At 36.1% G+C, this 22,972-nt stretch overlaps 2 protein-coding genes and 2 non-coding genes across 5 annotated transcripts; all 4 read right to left on the reverse strand.

The window, feature by feature from the left end:
* Window positions 1-552: 552 nt before the first annotated feature.
* On the reverse strand, window positions 553-13,204 carry OVA2 (tRNA synthetase class I (I, L, M and V) family protein). 2 transcript variants are annotated; one of them, XM_086232646.1, is made up of 22 exons: window positions 13,062-13,204; window positions 11,733-11,931; window positions 11,486-11,640; window positions 11,311-11,412; window positions 10,466-10,535; window positions 10,059-10,171; window positions 9,742-9,810; window positions 9,349-9,456; window positions 8,724-8,874; window positions 7,610-7,841; window positions 7,190-7,476; window positions 6,941-7,077; window positions 6,235-6,382; window positions 5,718-5,849; window positions 5,176-5,304; window positions 4,945-5,072; window positions 4,686-4,844; window positions 4,269-4,394; window positions 3,487-3,560; window positions 2,450-2,699; window positions 1,636-1,815; window positions 553-1,155 (listed from the first exon to the last, which is right to left on the reverse strand). In XM_086232646.1, the coding sequence occupies exons 1-22, from the start codon at window positions 13,149-13,151 to the stop codon at window positions 892-894; spliced, it is 3,303 nt and encodes a 1,100-aa protein (XP_086088772.1). In that variant the 5' UTR covers window positions 13,152-13,204; the 3' UTR covers window positions 553-891. The 2 variants fall into 2 exon arrangements, with proteins under 2 accessions (XP_086088772.1, XP_086088774.1); XM_086232648.1 differs by lacking the exons at window positions 10,466-10,535; window positions 11,486-11,640; window positions 11,733-11,931; window positions 13,062-13,204.
* Window positions 13,205-14,538: 1,334 nt separating this feature from the next.
* LOC147294304 (uncharacterized) lies at window positions 14,539-17,169 on the reverse strand. Its single transcript, XM_086233996.1, has one exon. The coding sequence runs from the start codon at window positions 17,113-17,115 to the stop codon at window positions 14,665-14,667; it is 2,451 nt and encodes an 816-aa protein (XP_086090122.1). The 5' UTR covers window positions 17,116-17,169; the 3' UTR covers window positions 14,539-14,664.
* Window positions 17,170-17,999: 830 nt separating this feature from the next.
* On the reverse strand, window positions 18,000-18,195 carry LOC147294305 (U2 spliceosomal RNA). The gene has a single exon (XR_015120989.1). It is a non-coding gene; the product is annotated as a U2 spliceosomal RNA (small nuclear RNA).
* A 1,291-nt stretch (window positions 18,196-19,486) lies between these two features.
* On the reverse strand, window positions 19,487-19,681 carry LOC147294306 (U2 spliceosomal RNA). Its single transcript, XR_015120982.1, has one exon. It is a non-coding gene; the product is annotated as a U2 spliceosomal RNA (small nuclear RNA).
* Between the last annotated feature and the right edge of the window lie 3,291 nt (window positions 19,682-22,972).

The raw sequence follows: 22,972 nt of genomic DNA on the forward strand, positions 1-22,972 counted from the left end.
ACCCCGCTTGATTATGTCGAAGGAAATCTTTGAAATTCAAAGACGACCCTAATGGCTCCAACTGTTTAGTGCTTGCACCCAAATTAAAGTCATCTTCAGTTTATATTTTGCCAATGAGGTCAGGGCATTGATCTTATAAAGCCCATGTGATTTTGCGACGGTAACATCAGGTGAAATTATAACAGGTGAATTCGTATAGATTTGCAACACCTCATCAACATGCTATGTGGATGATGGTTTTGTGTAAGTTACGGCTTAAAAATTAGGGTTAATTACAACACCGTTGAAGTTTGTGGTGATTTACAACTTGCACCAGTACTCAAGGTCTTAATTTTAATATAATTTAGCACTGCCATTTGTCGAACTGTCGGATTAGAAATTAAATGTTGCAAGTTGGAATAACCCCAAATCTCAGGGCGTAATTTACTCTAAAAATTAAGATATGACAGCTCGCATGGAGTCCACCCTAAATTCAAGCAGCCCAAAATTAAGCTACGGTTACGTAAAACAAATCACTGCAAAGGACATTGAATGACCCTCTTCCACATCATGTGCACAAAGAAAAAAAGAAAGTAATTCTCCAATTGGGAGATTCACTCTGTGAATTTGCGTTCTCCTTTCCAAACAGTTTGGCGGACCAAAGATACTACATTCAATATAAACAATAACGTAGATTATTGGTTGTAATTTTCGTCAAAATCTCCAACTGATGCTGTACAAGTACAAATGATGCGCTATGCATATACTGTACAAAGCCACTTGTGCTGCTCAACCCAAAAATTAAAGTTCAGGTCCATCTTCTAAACTCAGTTGTGACAGAAATGGATTGGAGTAATATGGTACTGGAATCCTATACCGAGAACAAATCAACTCGATGTGAACAATTGTTTTTCAAGTTATCCTTACTTGAATCTCAACTTTTTCAGCTACCGCTGGAGATTGTTGAATATCAACCACATTATAACAGCGGCTGCAAAGTGTGGGGTGCTCTGGAAAGGAACCAACTTTAGGCGAATAATTCCAGCATCTTTCACACTTTGAGCCCTCGGCGCTAGACACACCAATCCAGACTCTACAACTTTCGTCGATGAGACACTCTCCTTTATGTCGTAAACCTGCATTCTCCATATCCTCCTGGGATGGAAGAACCTCTGCCTGCAAGTAAACAAATGAAAATAGCACCAATTTATTTTTGTTTTTCCCAAGTTGGAGAAACTAATTGCAGTTACATAGCTTCTTTCTGGTGTCAAAGTTGTCATTGTTCACTTTTTGTTTTTGTTCACCAGAGAAAGAAATTTCTTTGATCCCAGTCAATTGAAATCCAAGTATGATAAGTGGTCGCTATACTAGCCTATTTGGTAGCCATACCTCTTCACTAAGAGAAGGTTTCAAGTTCAAATCTCCCTATTAAATTACATAACTGATAAAAAAAATAAAAATCAAAGTTCTAATAATGATAAGTTGAAATAAATAAAATCATGAGACAGAAGTTATAGAACAGTTGCTCAGCAAAACACGTGATTGTGTTCTGGATCATCAGTAGATAAAACAATCCATTGTAAGCATTGAACATATATATTGACATGGTCGACTTGAATAAAAGTCAGTATCAAGTGATTAGGAATTTGAGCTTACCTGAGATGTTATGAATATGCGATGCAATGTGTCTGCATCATTGTTGGCTGCAGACATTTCAACTAATCGAGAGGCCAGACTGGAATCTTCTGTATAGAGGTAGACCTTGGCATCTAAGCTAGAGCCAATTAACTTTTCCGTACGAGCAGCCTCCAGGACTCTATTCACCTCAGTTCTCAGCTGTGGTCAAAAGTGGGTAAACATTGGAAACAAATAAAATATATTGAGACGGATATCAATCTTACATATTTTCCAATGTTCTAAGAGCCTTCTTGCAAGACTACTATTATACACGACTTCTAACATAAGTAACTTAGATTTATCTGCATTATTTCACAGGTAAACCCATGCTGATCAATAAAATATTGCCAAGAAAGGAAATAAACAAAGATAAAAACAAAAACAAATCATCAAATCAATTTTGAAATTAGATACCAAAATTACAGTTATTTTCAGGCTACACAATCTCTGGCACATGGAAATGCCAAACACCTTCAATTGTCTTTTCCCAGCTACAAAACATCTAAAGTTATCCTCCAAAAATTTGCAAGAAGATAAATATATTGAAACTAGCTGTCTCACTATTTATCTGAATGTTCACAAAATATTTTTTGACTAGAGGAGAAAAAATAGATAGTGAGATTCAAGAGCATCAAGTTTATGATATCAATTACATTTTGGGAACAAACCAATAAGAATAATAGTTTGAAATTTCCACCCAAACAACTGAGTTGTAATAAAACAAGGACATGCATTTTACTACAAAAACATTCCATCAGGCTAGTATGTAACCATTAAATGGAATAGTGATTACCTCAAGAATCTTTGCCCAGAAATCAGTTTCCTCTTTAGGAAGAGAGAGCCATGTATTGTTCAAAGCTGGCCATCTTGATTCAAAAACAAATTCAGTAGCAGCGCCATCTTCGTCAGTGTACTTGAATGGAAGGTTTTGCCATACATCCTCAGCCAAATGGGGCAATATTGGAGCAATCACTCTAACAATAGAAAGGAGAAGTGCTGCAAGAACTGTTTGACAACTTCTCCTAGTAAAACTTGTTGTGCCCCTGAAAAAGATAAACTAAGCTTTATCACTACCTGTGGGACTCAAATACAAAATAGATGCCAAGATTTGAAGTTTAGAGATGAAGCCTGATGAGCAATGATAAATCCAAGAAGTTCAATATGAACACTTCAACCTCAAAAGGGGGGATGAACCTGACCTTTACAATATAACTTGTCAAATCATGTGCATTGTGCATCACAGTCCCACCAGAGAGTAAGAATGATATGTTCTCATGGAACCTTCAAAGATCTATTTTTTCAAATTAAATCCATTCAATTTATATACTCCACCATGTTGGCCAAATATATTCACACAATGCAAATACGAAAAATTTAACTCACCACCCCTCCAGTTTCTACTATATAAAATTATGATTTTGAGGCTCTAATTTCAATGGCAGTTGTTGAAAGCAAATTTGTGCAATGAATAAGCCACATGGAATTCAAACAAGAAAAATGAAAATTTCTGACTTGAAAAGTTCATTAATTCTGTAAAATCTATACATCCAGAAGACTTTATCATTCTTGTAAAACAGCATATTTACATAAAATTTCAAGAGATAACTGAGCTATGTCTAACTAAAGAGCAATGGATACTATTGACAAATAGCTGAGAACCAGTCAAAACTGTGATGCCTAATCAGGCAAGTAAGCGAGAATCGCATGACATGAGCAAGTGTGCAGAAATGAAAACTTGCAATGAAAAACATATGTCGAAGGTGATAGAATGAGGTCACAAGAATTATGCACTTGCTTAGAAACTTGTAGATAGAGCAGAGGAAGAATTACCCAACGTAAAGGCGATCTTTGGCAACATCAAAATAGAAATTTGATAGGTCAACAATGACAAAACGTTGTATGATCTGAAAAAAATGAGAAGAAAAGTAGTTAAATAGTTGCATGGAAAAGTTTTCCAGCTAAATTAAGGGCTAAGTGAAAACAGGATCAGGCTTTAGTAGCAACAAACTTTGAGAAATTAACAACTGCCATGCTTTACTAAGGGGGTTTCCAATGTCTCAGATTGTCAACTCAGTATGAAATCAAGAATGACAATTATTTTCTGCTTTCTTTTCTGTTTTTATTTCTTTTAAAGGTGATGAACCCCGCCATACATTTATGCTCTTTTCTTCAACATATTTGGTTTACAGATCAAATGAACAGGCTTCTGGTCTGTTATTTGATGTGATGGCATTTGTATGTCCTATAAATTGGCACAATAAATTCTATTGTAAACTTAAAAAAATAATTCCTGTAGCATAATTAAACCACAAATATAAATTGAAGTGCATGTTTATGCTCCCTCCATTTATGGCATTAAATTCTCAGTTCTTGGAAAACTATATGTACAAATAAACTCAACAAAAATTGAGAGTTATCCTCTCTTTCAACTCCCAATTTCCAGAGAAAGAAAAGCATCTAAAGCTGATTGGTCTGTAACCATACATCTATAGGAGCCATCAGTAAACAAAGCTTTTATTGTGCTATGATTGCTATCAATTGAGCATAAACTTTAAAAAGATTAAGACAGAAACTTAACTAAATAAAATCAGCAAGACTAAGAAAAAGTTTACCTGAAATATCTTAAAGAACTGGTAGTTTTCATAGCACTCTGTACTGTTCATTACAAAATTTTCAAGCTGAAAGAGTGCATGCTGATCAATCATGGGAAGATCGTGGTATGAAATGGAGTTATCAGCCTGCCAACAGGATGCAGTTATATAAGTAAAACAAAAAACTGAGAGACCAAACTAGACAAAATAACCTAAATATAGTGTGCAATATATTTTGTGCCTGCACAAAATTGTATATACAGCAACAAATAATGCAAAATAGGAAAATTAAACAGATCAGTTATATATATATATATATATATATATATAGAGATATATATGCAAGAAAGGAGAGAGAGGGGGGGAAGGGGAAGGAACAATCATAATATTTGCATGAAATATATTTATACAGAAAGAGGCAGTGAATGTTAAACATACATGCCAATCATGCAGATTTCCCAAAAGGTATCTCAATGTTCCTCGCAGCTTCCTATATATATCTGACATCTGACGGATAACTTGAGGGCCGATGGTTACATCACCTGTATAATCTACGCTAGAAACCCAGAGACGCAGAACATCAGCTCCATATCCATCCTGCCAACAGAGAAACAAGACTTAAGAATCCAGATGCTATTGAAGCTTGGTTCAGGTAGTAAATGGGTAAATTTGAATTCACTTTACACCAATGACTGACCCTTTGGTTCTTCCCTCCTTCAATCACAGTTTTTGGGTCTACAACGTTACCCAAAGATTTGCTCATTTTTAAACCTTTCTCATCCAATACAAATCCATGTGTTATAACACTGGAATATGGAGCCTTTCCTGTATCAAAGAAAAGTGACAAATCCATGTAGTGTTTCACTGATCCAAACAATGTAGTCTTTCCGCATAACATTATATATGAATGTGTCCAGATGCTCATTACCTTTTGTAGCAACACTTGTTAACAAAGAACTTTGGAACCAACCACGATGCTGATCCATGCCTTCAAGGTATAAGTCTGCAGGAAGACTAAGGCTACTTCTTTTTTCCAACACTCCAGCCCAAGAAGAGCCTGAAATAGAATGTAACCACTTAAATCCATGTAAGGCAACATATGAGATTAAATCATGGAATCAAATTGCAGTTACAGAATCGAAAAGCCAGATGCAGTTATGAACACGCACAAAAGTAGAATAATATTTTAGGATTCAACAAAAAATATGGCAAGTGAAAAGACAAAAGTCAATTATGTTTTGCCATAGCAAGGCAATTATACAACAGAGTTGACAATATACACATTAAGTGATGCAAAATAAGACATTTCAAGACTGCCCTTTTGTGAGGATTATATAATCGTCAATAATGGAATTATCTAAAATATTCATATTATTATCAAGCAACAAAGGATATGAAAAGACTTCTTATATAGCAGTGCAAGCTATAGCTGACAAAGTTTAAACAACTTTGATACTATAATATTAATACCTGAATCAAACCACACATCCATTGTGTCAGTCCCCTTTTCATATTCAGATGCTTTATCACGATATTTATCAGGGAGAAGATCCTCTACCTTCATGTACCACCATGCATCACTACCCTTTTCGGAAATTATTGCTGCCAAAATATATCATTGGAAGAATAAATTTTAATATATCAAATAAACCATTCATCTGTCCAACATTTTAAGAGTAGGATAATCGATTATGTGGTCTTTGAATATATAGATATTGCTCAATGGATCTATCTACTTATAAGTACCAAACGCACACAAATACACACCAGTGTGTGCACACACAGACAGACATGCATGTGTATATTATATACATGCTAGCAGAAGTGGGGAAGAAAAAGTAAATCCTCATATGCAGGCAGATAAATCATCAACTGATGCTCGAACTTAAAGCAAATTTTAACTTATTCAAGATCTTATTTAGACTATAGTGCCCTAGGAAACAATTACATAGGAAAAGGATGAAGTGTATATCTAAATGGCTCTTACACTTGATATGATCAATAGTCTCTTCATTCATTAGAGGTTCCTTTGATTGCACATGATAAAAGACCGGAATTGGAACACCCCATGTCCTCTGCCGCGATATACACCAATCAGAGCGACTAGAAGTCATTGCAGAAATTCTGTTTTGTCCCTGAACAAACAATGGTCATAAAGACTACTGTAAATCCAAGCATATAACTGATAATTAATTCTAAGAGTGCAAAATACGAATATTTAAAACTACTAGGAAGACATAATCTATGTGCTTCACAATCCCAAGCACATTGTCCATCATGGCAGGTAGAACTGGACAGCATAGTAAGTTTAATGGGGACAAATTGGGTTACTTGTCCCAAAACTAAGGAAAATATTTATTGTTTTTAGTAGAAGTCAAGGAAATGGCAGTTGAAGACATTATCATAATGGCAGTTGAAGTCCTTAGAATCAGTACTAAGAAACACTGCAAAAACTAGGATTCAAATTCTGCTATATGATGAAGCATTATTAGATACCAAAAAAAAAAAACTTGCAAAGGATTCAGCAAAAATCACATAAATTGTCTGAAATTAGGGAATGAGTGAGAAAACATGAATTACAATTAGCACATGGCATATTTTATTATTGTAAGAGATAACTAATATGACCCTTATAAATCATAGAATAAAAAAGTCATACAACAATAGTCCATAATGTAGTCCAGAACCAATACCTTAGGTGGAATCCATGTTACACGACCGATTGCATCCATAACAATATCGCGAAACCCTTCGACTGATGCAAACCATTGCTCAGTTGCCCTAAATATAGTAGGCTTTTTTGTTCTCCAATCATATGGATACTTATGCTCTGCGCAAGAGAAGGAAGAGTTTTTTCACTGAGACAGCTTACTATAAACCAAAGAAAAAACGAAGAAGAATGTTCCCTGATTGTCCGTTCAAGGGGAGGGAAAAAAACTTACGGTAGGATTCTTCCATGATAATTGACAAATGTTCATCCAAGTATTTCACAACAGCAATATTACCATCAGCAAGTACATCAAGCCCACAAAACTTTCCAGCCTCTTCAGTGAACTTTCCATCATCATCTACAGGTGAAATAAGAGGCAGTCCATACTTCAGGCCAGTGACATAATCCTCCTGACCATGTCCAGGAGCTGTATGCACCAGTCCTGTTCCTGACTCCGTTGTAATATAATCTCCTCCAATGACAACTGGACATTCCCTATTAAATATCGGATGGATATACCTGAAATCAAAATTGGAAACTGTACCTTAGTGGATAGTTTTCATTTTAATCTTTTGTGAAATAAAAAGGAGAAATTATATGTTGAATAAATACAAGCATTCCTTGCTCATAGGTTTCCTTTTAAATATGTAACCTGCAGTTTTCAAGATCTGAACCTGACACCCTTTGCCTAACAACAAGCTTCATGCCCCACTTTGCTTCTAAAGTTGGCACAAGATCTGAAGCTACAATAAGGAAAGGCTTTTTTTCTTCCTTAAGAAAATTTCCAGGCCTCTGTTTTTTATTTCCAGCAGATAAAGAAACATCTTCTGAGAGTGACTGTACTTCAACAATGGCATATATAAGCTTGGAATTCACTGCAACCGCTGTGAATATGATACAGAAAGAATTATTACTTAAATCATCAAGGAAGCTGTTTGTATCATCAAATGTGAACATTTTAAGCTATGGTAAAGCAGTGGCCTCAAAGAATAAGGAAAATTAGAAGGATAGATATATTTTCAGTACGATGAACATGCTTAAATCAAATAAAAGAACAAGGTTTGAGTTAATTATGTAGCAGGTAAAATTTATATATGAGAAGATATTAAATGTTTTCTTCATCATTAGGTTATTTTTAGTAAGATCATCCAATCTTCCAAATCAAGCTAAAGAGCACTATGCTCATAGATCTGATAGAGAGCTTTCTCAGAGTCATCAACTAATTCTCAACTACAAACAGTTAACTCTGTTCCTATCCACAACAGCATAAAGAGAATACATTAAGAACAAAGATGACTGATTAACAATGACTCAAAATGATGAGCTACTGAGCTTCTCAGTTCCCACTCTGTGGGTAAGTCACTGCTCATATCAATCTTCCAAAAAAAAGCAATGACTCCAAATCAAGAAGTTACCATAGCAAATGTCTAGGCCAAAGCAAATTTTAACAACGAGCATAACTAAAGGAAGCTTCATAAAACAGCTTATTTGTAGAGATGGATATAAACACATCAGGAAGAACTTTTTACTTAGCTAACTGCCTCATTCACACACAATGTTATACCACAGTTGTGGTACTTTGCTGATGAGTTTTAACTTTTAACCAGTCATAGAACTGTGTTTTAGTATGCTTTTAATTATCACCATGATATTCATGTATATGAAAAAGGAACCACTGTACTGAGTAAAAATAGTACAAAAGCACTAAAGTACACCCTGCTATCAATCTTTTAGCAATTTGGCAAAAGCAACAAAGAAAATCTCACCAGCATTGGCTGGAACAGTCCAGGGAGTAGTTGTCCAAATGGCCAAGCACAAATCTGGGAAAAAGTCATTTAATAAGCCACCTGAAGTCGGAGATGCACTAACTAATTTGAAAACGGCATATATGCTTCTTGAAACATGACCCTCCGGATACTGCATGTATAATTTTCAGTAAAGTAAATAAGAACCATGCTAATAGAAGGCAAGAAAGAAAAATGAGATATAGGTTTGAGCTTACTATTACAAGATTTTAGTTATAAAGTGACATTTTTACATAGGGTGGAAATAAAATTATGGAAGTAAAAAATGAAGGACGTATGCTTCTATTTACAGATCTATAATATTAATTTACTGAAAAATATTGAAACACATTTGAACTTTTCCTTTGGATAAATAAAACACATTCAAATGACTACTAAATACTTGGAGAAAGTGCTTTCTCGAGGACAACAAAGTTGCAAATAGATGAGCATGCTAGAGCATAATCCAAGCTTGACCAGAATTCAGAACTATTCAGAAGCTCCTCAATGTCACAAACTAGTCCCATACTTTACACATGTTATAGCTATAACATTTTCTAAATTAGGTTAAGTAGAAGACAATGCACATCTTGAAAAGTAGATTTACCTCCAACTCAGCCTCTGCCAGAGCAGTTCGTGATGAGGGACTCCAGTGAACTGGTTTCCTGCCTCTGTAGATAAAACCTTGAATGACCATCTGGCCAAAAACTTCTATCTAGAAGATGATACAACACCAAATGAGACAATTACATACTGACTCAACCACATACATGATCAACATCCTTAACCATAAACATGAGCAGGTATATGACTCTTTTCATTTATTTAATTTCTCTTTTTAGTGTTTGCTTAGCAAAAATGAATCCTATCGGCAAACCATTAATAGACAATTAGACATCTTCTCAATGTATGGTACAGTATAGAATTGTCGACCATCTGATAGAAGTAACATTCAATTTAAAAGTCATCTACAAAGTAGCATGAGAAAAATTGTAACTACCTGAGCAGCTTCATAGTCTGGATCAAGAGTTAGGTAGGGATTACTCCAGTCTGCCCACACTCCATAACGCTGCAAACAGATGTCATATTAATGTTCAAGAATATCCCAAACAGAGGATTCCAATCTGTTTAAAACTTAATTATTCTTCTTTTCTTTTCTTTTTTTCATAATGAAGAAAAATCAACATCCTGACAATATAAATAAATTACAAATTGTACCTAAAAGGTCAAAAATTCATCTGGTAAAGATCATGATGACATAATAGTATGGAAGCAAGAAACAAACAATTAACGTGAGAGACAATAAAGGGAATTTACCTTAAAGGATTCCATCTGAGTTTTAACTGTTTGCTTGGCAAATTTAGCTGCCTTTGCTCTCAACTTGATTGGTGTAAGATCCTTTCGAGCAGCTTGATCAAGTGATTGCAGAACTGAAATAATTCAAATGATGCCGCAGTTAATCTCCACATTCACCCAAAATAGAAATTAAACCTACTCGTCCTAAATTTGATCTCTATAAACTAAGGCCACTTTAGATATAAGATGAGATTGTATAGAATACTGGGAGTTACATGAATTTCATATTCTGTAAAGTCAAAATTTGGACATATGAATTGTTCAAAAATCATTAGGTTGCATATGATATGCAATGACTCTTCAACTTATTTTCTATCTGAAAATTATTTCATGATAGACACAATGAATAAGATCGGAACAATACTTGCCTTTCAATTCAATTGGTAAGCCATGACAATCCCAACCAGGCACATAATGTACTTTATAATTTTGAAGAAGCTGCCCAAAGAAAAATGAAGGAATGAACTTTATTTGCTTTTCATGAAGAGCATAAAGTTTTGAAAATCAATCAAATATAACTTAGTTTGCATGTATGAAGAGGATATGAGCTAGATTTGTGAAACTAAAGCTGTTTTGTTCTATTTCTTTTAGTAAATTATGTACATGGTTTGTCAAAATATCAGTTGAATAAACAATTTCAAAAGAACATGAAATTCTTATGCTTTCCGATTTTATAAACTAACACCTAAAGTTGTGGTTTCTAATCTATCTTGGAATGTATAGGCCTATACTGATATTTTAAGGAACTGTAGAAATAAATGAAATCTAGATATAACCATGGTATGAAATTAAATGTAAAATCATGTGTGAACATTCAAGTCATTTTGGAAAACATAAGAGATGCGCTGGAAGATTAACATTATTATAGTATAAAACAAAAGGCTAGGCGACTGGTGAACTGCAACCATCCTTAACAGATGAATAGAATTTAGATAAAGATTCAAAGTTGTTAACAAGGGAGGAAGGACCAATTGAACTCTTTGTTTGTGAGTGGTCCAACTGCTTTGATTGATTGGTCAAATCTCATGAAAGCCAAACCAAGCAAAACTGGTCAATGCTTAGTAATTTATACACAAATTACCTTGCTGGTTGCTGAGAAATTAATATCAATTAAATGTAAGGGTATCATAGTGAATGGCCAAGTAAAGGATATATACTGAAAAAAGGATATAATGAGTGGCTAATTAAATGTACCCAAAAATAGGATATATACCTTATAACGATTAATCATATCCTTTAAAATCTTATTTAGAGCATGGCCAATGTGAAGATCACCATTGGCATATGGAGGACCATCATGAAGAATGAAGTTTTCCTGACAAAGTAAGCAAAAGTTAGCCAATAAGTCATGCCATGTAACAGATTCCAAGGCGCGGTATGAAACTCACCCCTGTATTTTTACCAACAACTCTCTTGAACACTTGATTGTCATCCCATATTTTTTGAATTTCAGGCTCTCGTGTTAAAGAGTTTGCTCTCATGCCAAACGATGTCTTTGGCAGATCAACTGTGTGCTTGTATTTTCCATCTTCTTGCTTTTTCCCTAAACAACAACAAGCAACCCAAACAATCAATGAAAGGAGTAAAACAGTTTTTTTCTTTCTTTCAAGAAAGAATGGTAACACAGAAAAACACCTTCAGCTGCTTTCTTTGCAGCCATAACAGGTCCTCGAGATCTTCTCTTGGAAGAAGAACCAAACTCATCATTGGAAAAGGTAGAGTTGTGTGCCATATTAAAGAGGGAGAATACTTTAGCTGAAGACCTTCCTCTGAAATAAAATAAGCCAATAGGAGTTGTGTTCCTAAAAGATGAGCAAGTTCTTTGTGACAGAACCTGATCATGTACAGCACAATTTATCAGTTGTGCTTATCAAAATACTATTAGACTTAAGATGGGAGTTAAATGAGATGCAAATCCAATGTTCAAATTGAACTCAATCATGAATCAAACCATTTATTTCGAGTAAATTAATGTAGAAAAAGAAGTTGGGAAGAGGAAAATGAAAATTTTAAAAACTTTTAAGGTCATGTAAGACTTGTGCAAAGAAATATAAAGGTTATTTATTATAGTGAGTTACAAGAATGAGTAAATTTAGTTCGCAGTTTGTGATTACCACCATTATGATTTCACTTTTGTTGTTGGATTCCACTGTTAGAAGATAAGGCAGAGTCATTTTATAGAGTTGTCTTTGCATTTTTCAGAACAGGGAAAAAATTGACAATGACATTAAAAACTACATTCCAAAGATGTCTTTGCATTATTTGAAGCAGAAAAAAAAAATACAAAAATTTCCAGGACTTGAAAAATCAGTTCTGTCTGCACTCACTTTTTGAATTTCAGTTACAGTAAACAAAAGAGTATGGAAAATTCAAAACACATTTTCTATTTGCATATTCAACCAATTTGGAAGCTTTCTGAGTCCTGAGTCTCCTGACTATGCAACTTGGCTAGATTCTAACAGTTCCACAAATTTTTTTAAAAGAAAACGTTAAAACTGTAGCCGTAGAAACGTAATTGAAGTCCCTCTGTGACATTTTATCAAGCAACTTGTGCACCACAACCAAAAGCCTACCAACGCCCTCACAAATTCGAGCACACTCTTAACTAAAAACCTCACTTCGAGCACATGATCACTTCATCGCCATAACTATGCAAAAACTTCACATAGAGCAACAAGTAAAACTATAAAACGCATCACAAAACGCTCCACAAGTAATTTATAAGTACTTTCTTTTTCCCAGAAACCGCAGCAAAATGTGGGAAGACAAAGCTTAAAATCTCCAAAAGCAACTAAAACAGCTGAAACGCTCTCGAAACAGCTAAGTCTTTCTACTCTTCCCTGATACTTTCTCAGGAACCAAACAGAATGTGAACACTCAACTGTGAGCTAAGACTTAGTGTGTGTGTGTGCGTGCGCGTGCATATATACATACATATATATATATATGGTCTCATATATATACCCTGTACGGAGTAGTTTGAATCACAGCCATTGTGGCTTGTCTGGGTTGGAACGTGAAGGAGGAGTTTGTGGCGAAGGATTTGAAGTTCATTGGAAAAGCTCCTCCATAATCTTCATTTGGGGACTGTTGGCAAAAAGAGGGAAAATACCATGCGGATAAAATTGAACCAAATGGTCCGAAACCTCACAGCCTTTTGTTTATTTGATCCGACCCGTAAAAACGGGTCGATGTCTAACCCGTTTTAAATTTTGCTTTATTAAGGGGGTATTATTTCCCCTGGCAAAAAAAAAAAGGGTATTATTTCTACTTTTATTTTTTAAAGATTAAAATTTAGTGATGACTCAAGATAAAAGAAAAACTTACATATAACAGATGTATATTTGTCAGAATAAATAATCACATAACTAGCATGTGAGGAGATATAATAAAAATATAAGTATAACTTGTTCTTAAAATAGTCTATTTTTAATGAAGGACATTTAATACATGACAATCCACCACGCCTTCATGCTCAACATTTTCATTTACTCATCTTATCATACAAGCCCAATAATAACCTAATCGAATATACCTATTAGTGTTCATGAGCCTTAGTTCAAGTGGCATGGGATGAGTGAGATGTGGGTAAGATGTTTACATTCAAACCCTCTTATAAATGAGAAAGATAAGCATACATAAGCATGAGATTCGAGTCATTGTGGCTCAAATGCAAGAAAAAAAAAAAAAAAAAACTCGTGTTACAAAAGCAAAGTATAAGTCTTAACCAGTACTAGTAGAGAAAACAAAAAGGAAAAATGATTAACCAGTAAAGAGTGAGAACTTTAAGAATTCATACACGCTGTGATGGGTTGGGTTTTGATCAATACATTCACGTACAGTGTTTCAATATGTGAATGAGCAAATGGTGGTATATTATATATAGAGAGAGAGATTCCTTATTTGTTTAGCCGATTAGGAACTAGATGTAACCTTTTGTCAACTGCGACTGAAAACTAAAACAAGAGAAAACATATATTGAAACTTGGAGTGCAAGGCTCTTTCTAAGCATGCCATGTACTTGGGGTGCAAAGCTCCCAAATATATTTGTTTGTAATTGATCTATTTTTATTTGGTCAGCAATGACTTGATCGGGACTAAAAAGAGTTTAATTATTACTTCAAACAAATCAAACCAACTAAGACAATGTAGGATAATTAGTCAACAAATTTTATGCACAATTTTCTTGTGTAGGGTCTGAAAATTTAAGAACATTATAGACAATGTGTAAAGCGGTAAAGCCAGTTGAGATGGACTGAGACTAGCTTGCCCATTTACACCTTATTCAAATGAGTCAAAGGAAATATTTTTTTTAACTTTGAAACTGTAGGCTAGATAAGAATTCTGTAACAGAGTATATAAGTGTTGGAGACGACTGAATTAAAACTCATGGAGAAGCTTCAATATGTAAGTTACATTTCATAAATATTACAGCGCAGATACCTACTAAAATAAATGAGAAGTACTGCAATTTAACAACCACCAGTGATAGGCCCATACTGAATCTCTACACCATCAAAACTGGACTAACAACCAACAGCAAACGGAAAAAGTAGACCTAGTATGTTCACTTTGGAACACCAAATTTTGGACAGAAAATCCCAAAGATTGAAACTGCAATTGAAAGAATGCCAACAAGTGCGCTTTGGAGTTTGTCTGAGCTGCTTGTCCTTATAGCAATATGCCCCCTTTGCTTGTCGTTCAATACAACATGAACAGCCATTTTAGAACTTCCAACAGAGAACAAAGAAAGTATGTCAGTTGTTAGAACAAGACCACAACTCAACTTCATCAGCGACAGACCCAAGCTGGTTCGGTTCTGCCCGGTAGTGAAATTCTCCTTGAGACGGACTTCCATTTTGGCTCCATATGCTGTATCACCTTCAAATTGCACAGCTCTGGCACTTCCAGCCAGAACCAAGTGCTTTCTAATAGCAATCTGAACCTCAATCTTGAGTCCAGTGGCCACATTGTCACCTAAGATTGTTACAGTTACTCCGGTTGTTGTTCTGTTTATTTTGAAATTTTTCACTTTGGTATCATCCCTAAAAATGTGTTCATGGGCCACGTCAGAACTTGGTGTGATCAATTCAAGGAAATCAGTATACAGTGCGTATTCATATTTATCACCCTCGGCAGCTTCAGATAAATCACCATTACCCAAATATAGAGTCTCCTGAATTGGATCTGGCTGTGAATATGTTGTAGAGTCCATCATCTGATTTCCATTTCCCTCAACACCAAAATCAATTCCCGAATGGATTCCTTTTTCATGTGTCCCGAAACTTCCACTAATATCAACACCATTCCTTTTGCTATTTAGGCAATGCATAATGGATTCTTCTGCCATATACTGGGTTTTCTCCCCTCCTCCCCATTCATTAATGTTCAATTCCACAGAATTTGGTTCATTGATCTCTTCATTGAACTCTGCAGCACCAAGACCATCATCTTCAATCCTTTCAGCTTGAATAGAATCCCCATTTTGACCTTTAACAAAGCTATTCAACTCTGAACCATCAACATCCTTTACCTCTAGAGCAGGTTCAGACTGTTTAATGACCAAGGACTCTTTCCCTGTGGCTGGCTTGCATTCTTCTCCTTCTTCAACCTCAAAAATCATAACTTTAGGTGCGGCACTAATCTTCTCCAGGTGCAGACCCAAGTAGGTTTGTTCTTGTTCTTGCTCTATAGGAAAATCCTCCTTGAAAGGTGCTTCCACATTGGCTCCATATGCAGTATCACCTTGAAATTGCACAGCAGTAATACCCGCATTTCCTGCCGAAACCAAGTGCTTCCCAATAGCTATTTGATCATCAATCTTGAGTCCGGTGGCCACATTCTCACCTAAGAGAGTTACAGATACCGAACTTAGTGTGATTGATTTAAGAAAATCACTACACAGTGCACTTTCGGATTTATTACCCTTAGTAACTTCAGATAAATCACAACTTTCCAAATACACAGTCTCCTGATTTGGGTTTCGCTGTGCATATACTGTGAAGTCCATCATCTGGTTTTCGTTCCCCTCAACACGCAATTGAATTCCCGAATGGATTCCTCTTTCCAATTTCTCGAAACTTCCACTGATATCGCCACCATTCCTTTTGCTATTTGAGCAATGCACAAAGGATTCTTCTGCCACATACTTGGCTTTCTCCCCTCCTTCCAATACATTACTGACCAACTCCACAGAATTTGGTTCATTGGTCTCTGCAGTAGCAAGACCATTACCTTCAATCCATTCAGCTTCAACAGAATCCCCATTTTGACCTTCAACAAAGTTATCCAAATCTGAACCCTCAACACCCTTTACCCCAATGGCAGGTTCATACTGTTTAACAACCAAGGACTCCTTCCACTTCACTGACTCTTCTTCTTCTTCTTCTTCTTCTTCTCCTTCTTCATCCTCAAAAACCTTAACTCTAGGTGCATTACTATGCTTCTCCACAAACCCATTACCAGGAACCTTAATGGGACCCAAAAACTCACCATCTTCCACTTCACTCACAACCTCATCATCCCCCACCACATCATTATCATCACTCTCCCATGACAACTGTGCAATGGGCATAACCCGGTCGGTGATCGGATCACCCACCAAAACATTTTCAACAACAGGTTCATATTCATCCGGGTTAGCCACGAAAGGCCAAGAAAGCTCGTATCTTTCAACAAAACCACTCTCTTGAAAAGCATCCCCATCTGGGTCTGCCACCAATGGCCTCTCCGATGCCGTTTCAAACTCATCCCCACTCACAAAGGCCTCAGACTCAGACCCACTCTCACAACCAACACTAATATCACAACTATTACTACTGGTACCACTCAAATTATGACCGTTGGAGTCAAAATCAGAATCAGAATCATCATCATCAGGAGTAGGAGGAGCTCGGATAGGAAGAGAACCTGAGAATGAAGATGAGCTCGAAAGAGCACGCTCAGGTGGATTGCACGCTTGGGCAGGTCCGGTGGTCCCTTGTGTTGCAGAAAGACGGACATAAGGCTTTGAGTCCATAGATTCGAGCTTTCGTCTGTTTCCAAAAAGCAAAGAAAGACACAGCAGAGTGTTGCCAAAGCCAAAACTCAAAAGGTTTGTTTGTTGGGTTCCAGTTCTGAATGATTAGGTCTTTTTTTTTGGTTCTCTTCTCGGCGACTTCTATGTTTTTCTCGACGATTTCTACGTTATTACTGAGTGTGGGTTGGCGGCGGCTAACTTAAAATCCTAATACATTGATTTTTTCTTTTTTTGGCCAAGCTAATACATTGATTTTTTCAATGAATAATAATACACATTTATTGGAATCTACCTTCGGCTGACTTTGTTAAACTTAATTTTGATGGATCAATTATTCTAGAACGCGCCCCATCACAGATGACAGGGGGAGGGGGAAACATTTGAGAGTTAGCACTCAAAATATTGGGATTACATCAGTATTAACTACAAATATTTTACGCTATATAAGGGACTAAAATAGATTCATAATCCGAACTTATTGAAATAATAGAAATTCTAAACTTGTTATTAATTTTGTATCTAAACAAATGCTTTACATCCGAACTTCACTCAGATTGAAGTAATGGAGATTCTAAACGTGTTATTAATCTTGTATCTCAACAAGAGCCTTATATTATGGTGATTTCACTCTTTTGGTGACATATTTTATAACTATAAACTCTTTTGAAGAAGTCTTTTTTACATATATATTAGGAAACTAACTAAATAGCATATTTGTTGCTAAAATGGGAAAGGACAACTGCATATTAAAGTGATTAGTGTCCAAAAGTGTTTTTAATAGCGTTTGACAAAAACAATGTGCTAAATTACGCACATTGTTATTTGGCTCCAAAAAAATTACTGGGCCCACATTAGGCATGAAGTCAACATTAGGACTAGATTTGGTGGGGTGGGCCAAGCCCAAACTGTAGTGCGACACTTGGGCGACGCTCAAGAACCCCAGTAGCAAGCTACTGTAGTGGGCTCTCCCCCTAAAGAAATTAATTTAATATCGTGTGACCATTTAGGCCACGTATCAGATATTAAACTGATAAGAACAGATACTACACTTGATCTTAGCCAAAAGGCCGAGAAAGGTATGCTTGATTCAGAGCTCAGATGTCATTTTTATACAGCTATTTGCTTCCGCACTTCTCACACGCATACAGCCGATGTGGGATCTGAAACGCTTACAGATAGCAAAAAAGTGCTACGAGGGGTGAGTGCAGAGCTTTACCTGTCAGTTTATTCTTTAAACCTTTTGATGCCACCTCAACTTTTCAATCAAAGCTTTGTCTACTACTTCAAGGTACATGAATTCGGCAAGAATTTGTTAGTGTACAAAGTGTCATTTTATTTGAACACAAAATATTTTCTGCATCCACCTAGTTCAAACTAAAAGAAATTTTTTTAGAAAAAGCTTGACCATGATAGCTATGGCAGATCATCACCATCCTGAGCATGACCAAATTTCACATAACAATTTTGTGTTAGTCTTGAAGTTCACACTCTTAAGTCCAAAAGACAAACAATAGAGGAGAGTATAAAATTTCTCATAAACATGTGTGTTAGGAATCTTATCTTTAAAGAATTTTTAAGTTTATTTACTAAATGTGTTTACGTGTTTGAATATAAGAATTCTACTTATTTTATTTGTACGGTAGATTTCTCTTCTCATGTATAAATATGAAGTTTTTGCCTTGAAGTGAGGCAAATGGTACTTGCATCAAAATACTATTGTTTATGCTTGTTAAGTTTTCTAATTCCCTCATTTCCTCAAAGTGGTACTATGAAAAAGTTGATACCTATCACTCCATGGATGGATTATTTTAGGTGTTTTCTTAATGTTCTTAATATTACAACCATGATGTAGTGGTCGAACTCTTCTCATATGACGAAATTTTGGTTGATGGATGGATTGCTTCATGTGCTTTCTTAACATTCCTTAATATAATAACAATCATATTATTGTTTGGACAAACTCCTTTCATGTAATGTCATGTAATGTTTGGACACTTAGGTGTAGTGTTCAAATCGCTCATTTAGTCATACTTTTTAAAGGCTTAAAAATGAGTTGAAATCAGTTGAAAGTCTTAAGATTGAATTAGTTTTCAAAATCTTCCATCAGTCTAGCCCTTCAACATTTGAAATTCACAAATTTTAACCAACATACACACATACCACATCGTATGGCAGGCATGTGAGTTCTAATATTCTGCTATCCAAAATTAGAGGTAACATTTAAAATTCAATCATTGTTTATTCACCAAATATCCTAGAAAAGTGTTCAATTTACCTCATGAGAGCTACAATAATAGAAACTCTACAAGCTAAGACCAAGCCCATGGGCCTTTTTACCCGGAGAAAGGGTTAATATTTGAACTAAGATTTGGTGGGTTGCGCCAAGCCCATGCAATAGTGCAACGCTTAGGCGACGCTCGAGGGACCCAGTAGCAAGCTACTGTGGTGGGCCCTCCCCCTAAAGAAATTAATTTAATATCGTGTGGACCTTGGTCCACATATCAGATATTAAACTGATAAGAACAGATACTACACTTGATCTTAGCCAAAAGGCCGAGAAAGGTATGCTTGAATCAGTGCTTCGTTTCCTTCTTTATACAGCTATTTGCTTCCGCACTTCGTACACGCAAGCGATGTGGGATTCTGAACGCTTACAACAGCAAAGGGTACACAACTGAGACTCTGAGAGCAGAATTTGGGCTATACAGTACACACACATCTGTTGGCAAAGGTCAAATGTTAGAGATGAAACCAAGATTTATATTGAATTACAAACATGTTCTAGAAAAGGACATACTTTTTATATATGAAATCCCAGGCCTTTAACCATCTATCTCACCTGCAAGAACAAACTGAAGGAAGGAGGATTGCAATACTGAGAAGCACAGTGACACAAATTGTTGGCAGCTACGTTAAGCACCTTACATGAACTGAGTGCACTGCTTTGCCCAACTGTGAGGGCATGAAGGAAAGACATGGAGTTAGGTATGAATTGCGATAGGCAGACACGTATTTAACATACCATGTTTCCAGAACAGTAGCAATATTGCCATCATGGTTGTTGAATGGTCTGCAAATTCATTGAAGAGCAACAATGTTTAATTCAACATTAAGGTGAACGTTATTGCTAGCTAACATCGTTATCTTGCTGAGTTGCTGCTGATCAACTTTTGGTCTTTGCTGCCTAGAGCCTTATTTTATTGAGTACTAGTGCTGTGGTTTTCACAATCTTAAGCAAGTGGTGATCAAACCAGATCGGTAAAGAACAAATGGTGGTAAAACCAGATCGGGGGAAACAAAAAATAAGAAGAAAAAAGAAGAAGATAAGGAGTGGTAAGTGGTAAATGGTATTAGGGGTGCAACTCCGCGGATTGGTGGATTGCAAGGTCAAACAACGCTCAGCTCGCACTTCACTATTTGGATTTCGGTTTGGGTTTGGGTTTGAGTTTGTGTCAAGGTTGAGAAGTATTGAATCCAACTCTAATCTACCATACATTTTACAAGCTTAAGGGTTGGGTTCTAGTTGTCCAAATTGACTATAATATGCTCAACTTATTATAGGTCAATTCGGTCCTAACTCCAAACCCGTAAATCCAATCAATTTAACAAAATATTTTAATCAATTTTTAGTTTTACTAATAAATTTACACAATTCAACTCAACAATGATATAACAAAGAGATGAGAAGTGAAGATGGCATGAGAAATGAGAGTGTCACTAGAGTTTTGAAATGTCTTAGTCTAGATTTTAACTGCATGAGTGAGAGATATCAAATATGTAATATCTTAAATAAGATATATAATTGTTTGTGGATAAACCCACACCGATCCAACAGCCAACCGTGGCTGGACACGTGGCCGGTCAGACCCAGCTTCAGTGTTTGACTTCTCAGTGGTCAAACTTTGACCTCCACATCATCACACGGCTCGGCACTTCCTCTGTCAGCCCAGATCGGATCACCACGCCGAGTCCATCATGCCCAGTCCGACCCGAACCGATGATCTTCCAAAGGATTGAGTGTTCATCTTTCCATGGTTATCCCGGCTCGGCGCCGAAAGAGCATCATTTCGAGTTTTAGCGACGACCAGTTACGACTCGAAAAGGGGCACTACCTACTGGATCGGCTCAGTTGGGAACTCCATGTCCGATCCGATCACACATGAACTTCATGTATACACATGAGGACCTGCGTTCGGGTCGACTCGGCTTCCCGCCGTCATTCCAAGGAAGATCACATTGGGACGAACCGCCACACTTAAATGCATCTGACAAGATCTTCTGACAAATGGGACTTCCCAGCTCACATTCATGACTACTGAGGCAGTTCATCTGAATCTTCCATACTTGCATTCAATGCAGCATTGAATGCAAGGGAGGTGGGTAGCTGTGCATGCCACTATTCACGACCGAACGCGTGGATCTTTCTCAACCAGCCAATCACATGCAGGTAACTTGCTCATCACAATCTCCTTTGCCTATATATACCAACTTATATGCACAAAATCAGGGATCTAGCTATCAATCTCTCTCCAGACAAACACTCACACAAAACTTTCACTTACCTAAGAACATATCCAACTTGCTGAGAATAAACCCAGGACATTTACCTTGTTCTTCATATTCTCCCAAGTTCATCTTTTGTTCTTCCTCACCTATTTTCAAACACTATCAAACACATATCACTGACTTCATCATCGGAGCGTGTTTGGCTGGTACCACACCGGTCCATCTCCTTGATCTTGTTTATCTTACAGGAAGATCTCACGTCATTATCCAGCAAGACTTCGGATCAGCCAGGTCACCATTTCTAAGTTGCTGCATCTGTCTTACGGAAATTTGCATCAACAATAATAATTAATAATATATAATGTATATGAAAATTGTTTTCAAATTAGGTTACAATATGGATTCAGGCGGGCAAAGCCTCAATCTAGTTCAACATGAAATCGTTCAAGTTCAAATTCGGGTTGGGTTGATGGTTTTTTTAACCCACCAATTGGGGATCAAAAGATGGGTTGAGTTTAAATTGGACCGATCTAAGTTACACCACTAAATGGTACATGCCATTGTATTATAAATAAATAAATAAATAAATATATTTTTTATTTGGGGTAGGGGAAATTGAACTTGGGTACAAGGGGACAAATTCTACGATCATTTCAATTAAGCCTTCAACTCGCAGCCAACCTTCGTTATAATCAGGTGATTTTGGAGCTTGATGCTGCAGAGGTAGTGAACAATGTTCTTGATTCATCCTTGTGTATGGCACGGTAATTTGGTGGAGGATGTAAAGGAGCTTCTGGCGGGTTTCCCCATTGCTTCATGTCAGTTCCGTGGGCGGAGCTGCAATGGTGTAGCACATTCTTTGGCTCAGTATGCTAACTCTCACATGAGAGTGAGTTTTTTTAGGATAGTTTGCCTATTTGACTTTTGGATGCTGTATTGCATGATCTGTCTTAATAAAATTTCAACCATTGGCTTAAAATAAAAAAATAAAAATTAAGTTACCCCAACAATTGCATATTATAAATAGGAGCAAGAAATAAAAATTCGGGTTTCGAGGAAATTTCGACGAAAATTTCGAAGATTTTTAAATTTCGACAGATATTAGACGGAAACGACGGAAATTTTGAATAAAACTTTACCATATGTTTATTTAACATATTATCTACTACATTGATAAAAAATATTGAAGAAATCAAATTATATAGTTCATGTGATATAAGATAAATATAATGTGCGCTGAAAGCAAATACTATTAAATAAAATTAGTATAATGATTAAATGAAATTAATATATTCTTTATATTTTATAATCTATACACTAAACCCTATATACTTTATAATCTATACTCTAT

This window comes from Dryas octopetala, chromosome 2 (assembly GCF_963921425.1).
Source record: "Dryas octopetala chromosome 2, drDryOcto1.1, whole genome shotgun sequence".
NCBI classification, from domain to species: Eukaryota; Viridiplantae; Streptophyta; class Magnoliopsida; order Rosales; family Rosaceae; genus Dryas; species Dryas octopetala.

Bases quoted from the DNA above. Each gene is read 5' to 3' on its own strand.
- OVA2 (XM_086232646.1), bottom strand. From the start codon at position 13,151: ATGAACTTCAAATCCTTCGCCACAAACTCCTCCTTCACGTTCCAACCC. The intron at 11,641-11,732 runs GTGTTTTTCTGT...GTTGTTGTTTAG, and splicing joins TGCAAAGAAAGCAGCTGAAG to GGAAAAAGCAAGAAGATGGA. The intron at 5,850-6,234 runs GTAAGAGCCATT...ATATTTTGGCAG, and splicing joins GACTATTGATCATATCAAGT to CAATAATTTCCGAAAAGGGT.
- LOC147294304 (XM_086233996.1), bottom strand. From the start codon at position 17,115: ATGGACTCAAAGCCTTATGTCCGTCTTTCTGCAACACAAGGGACCACC.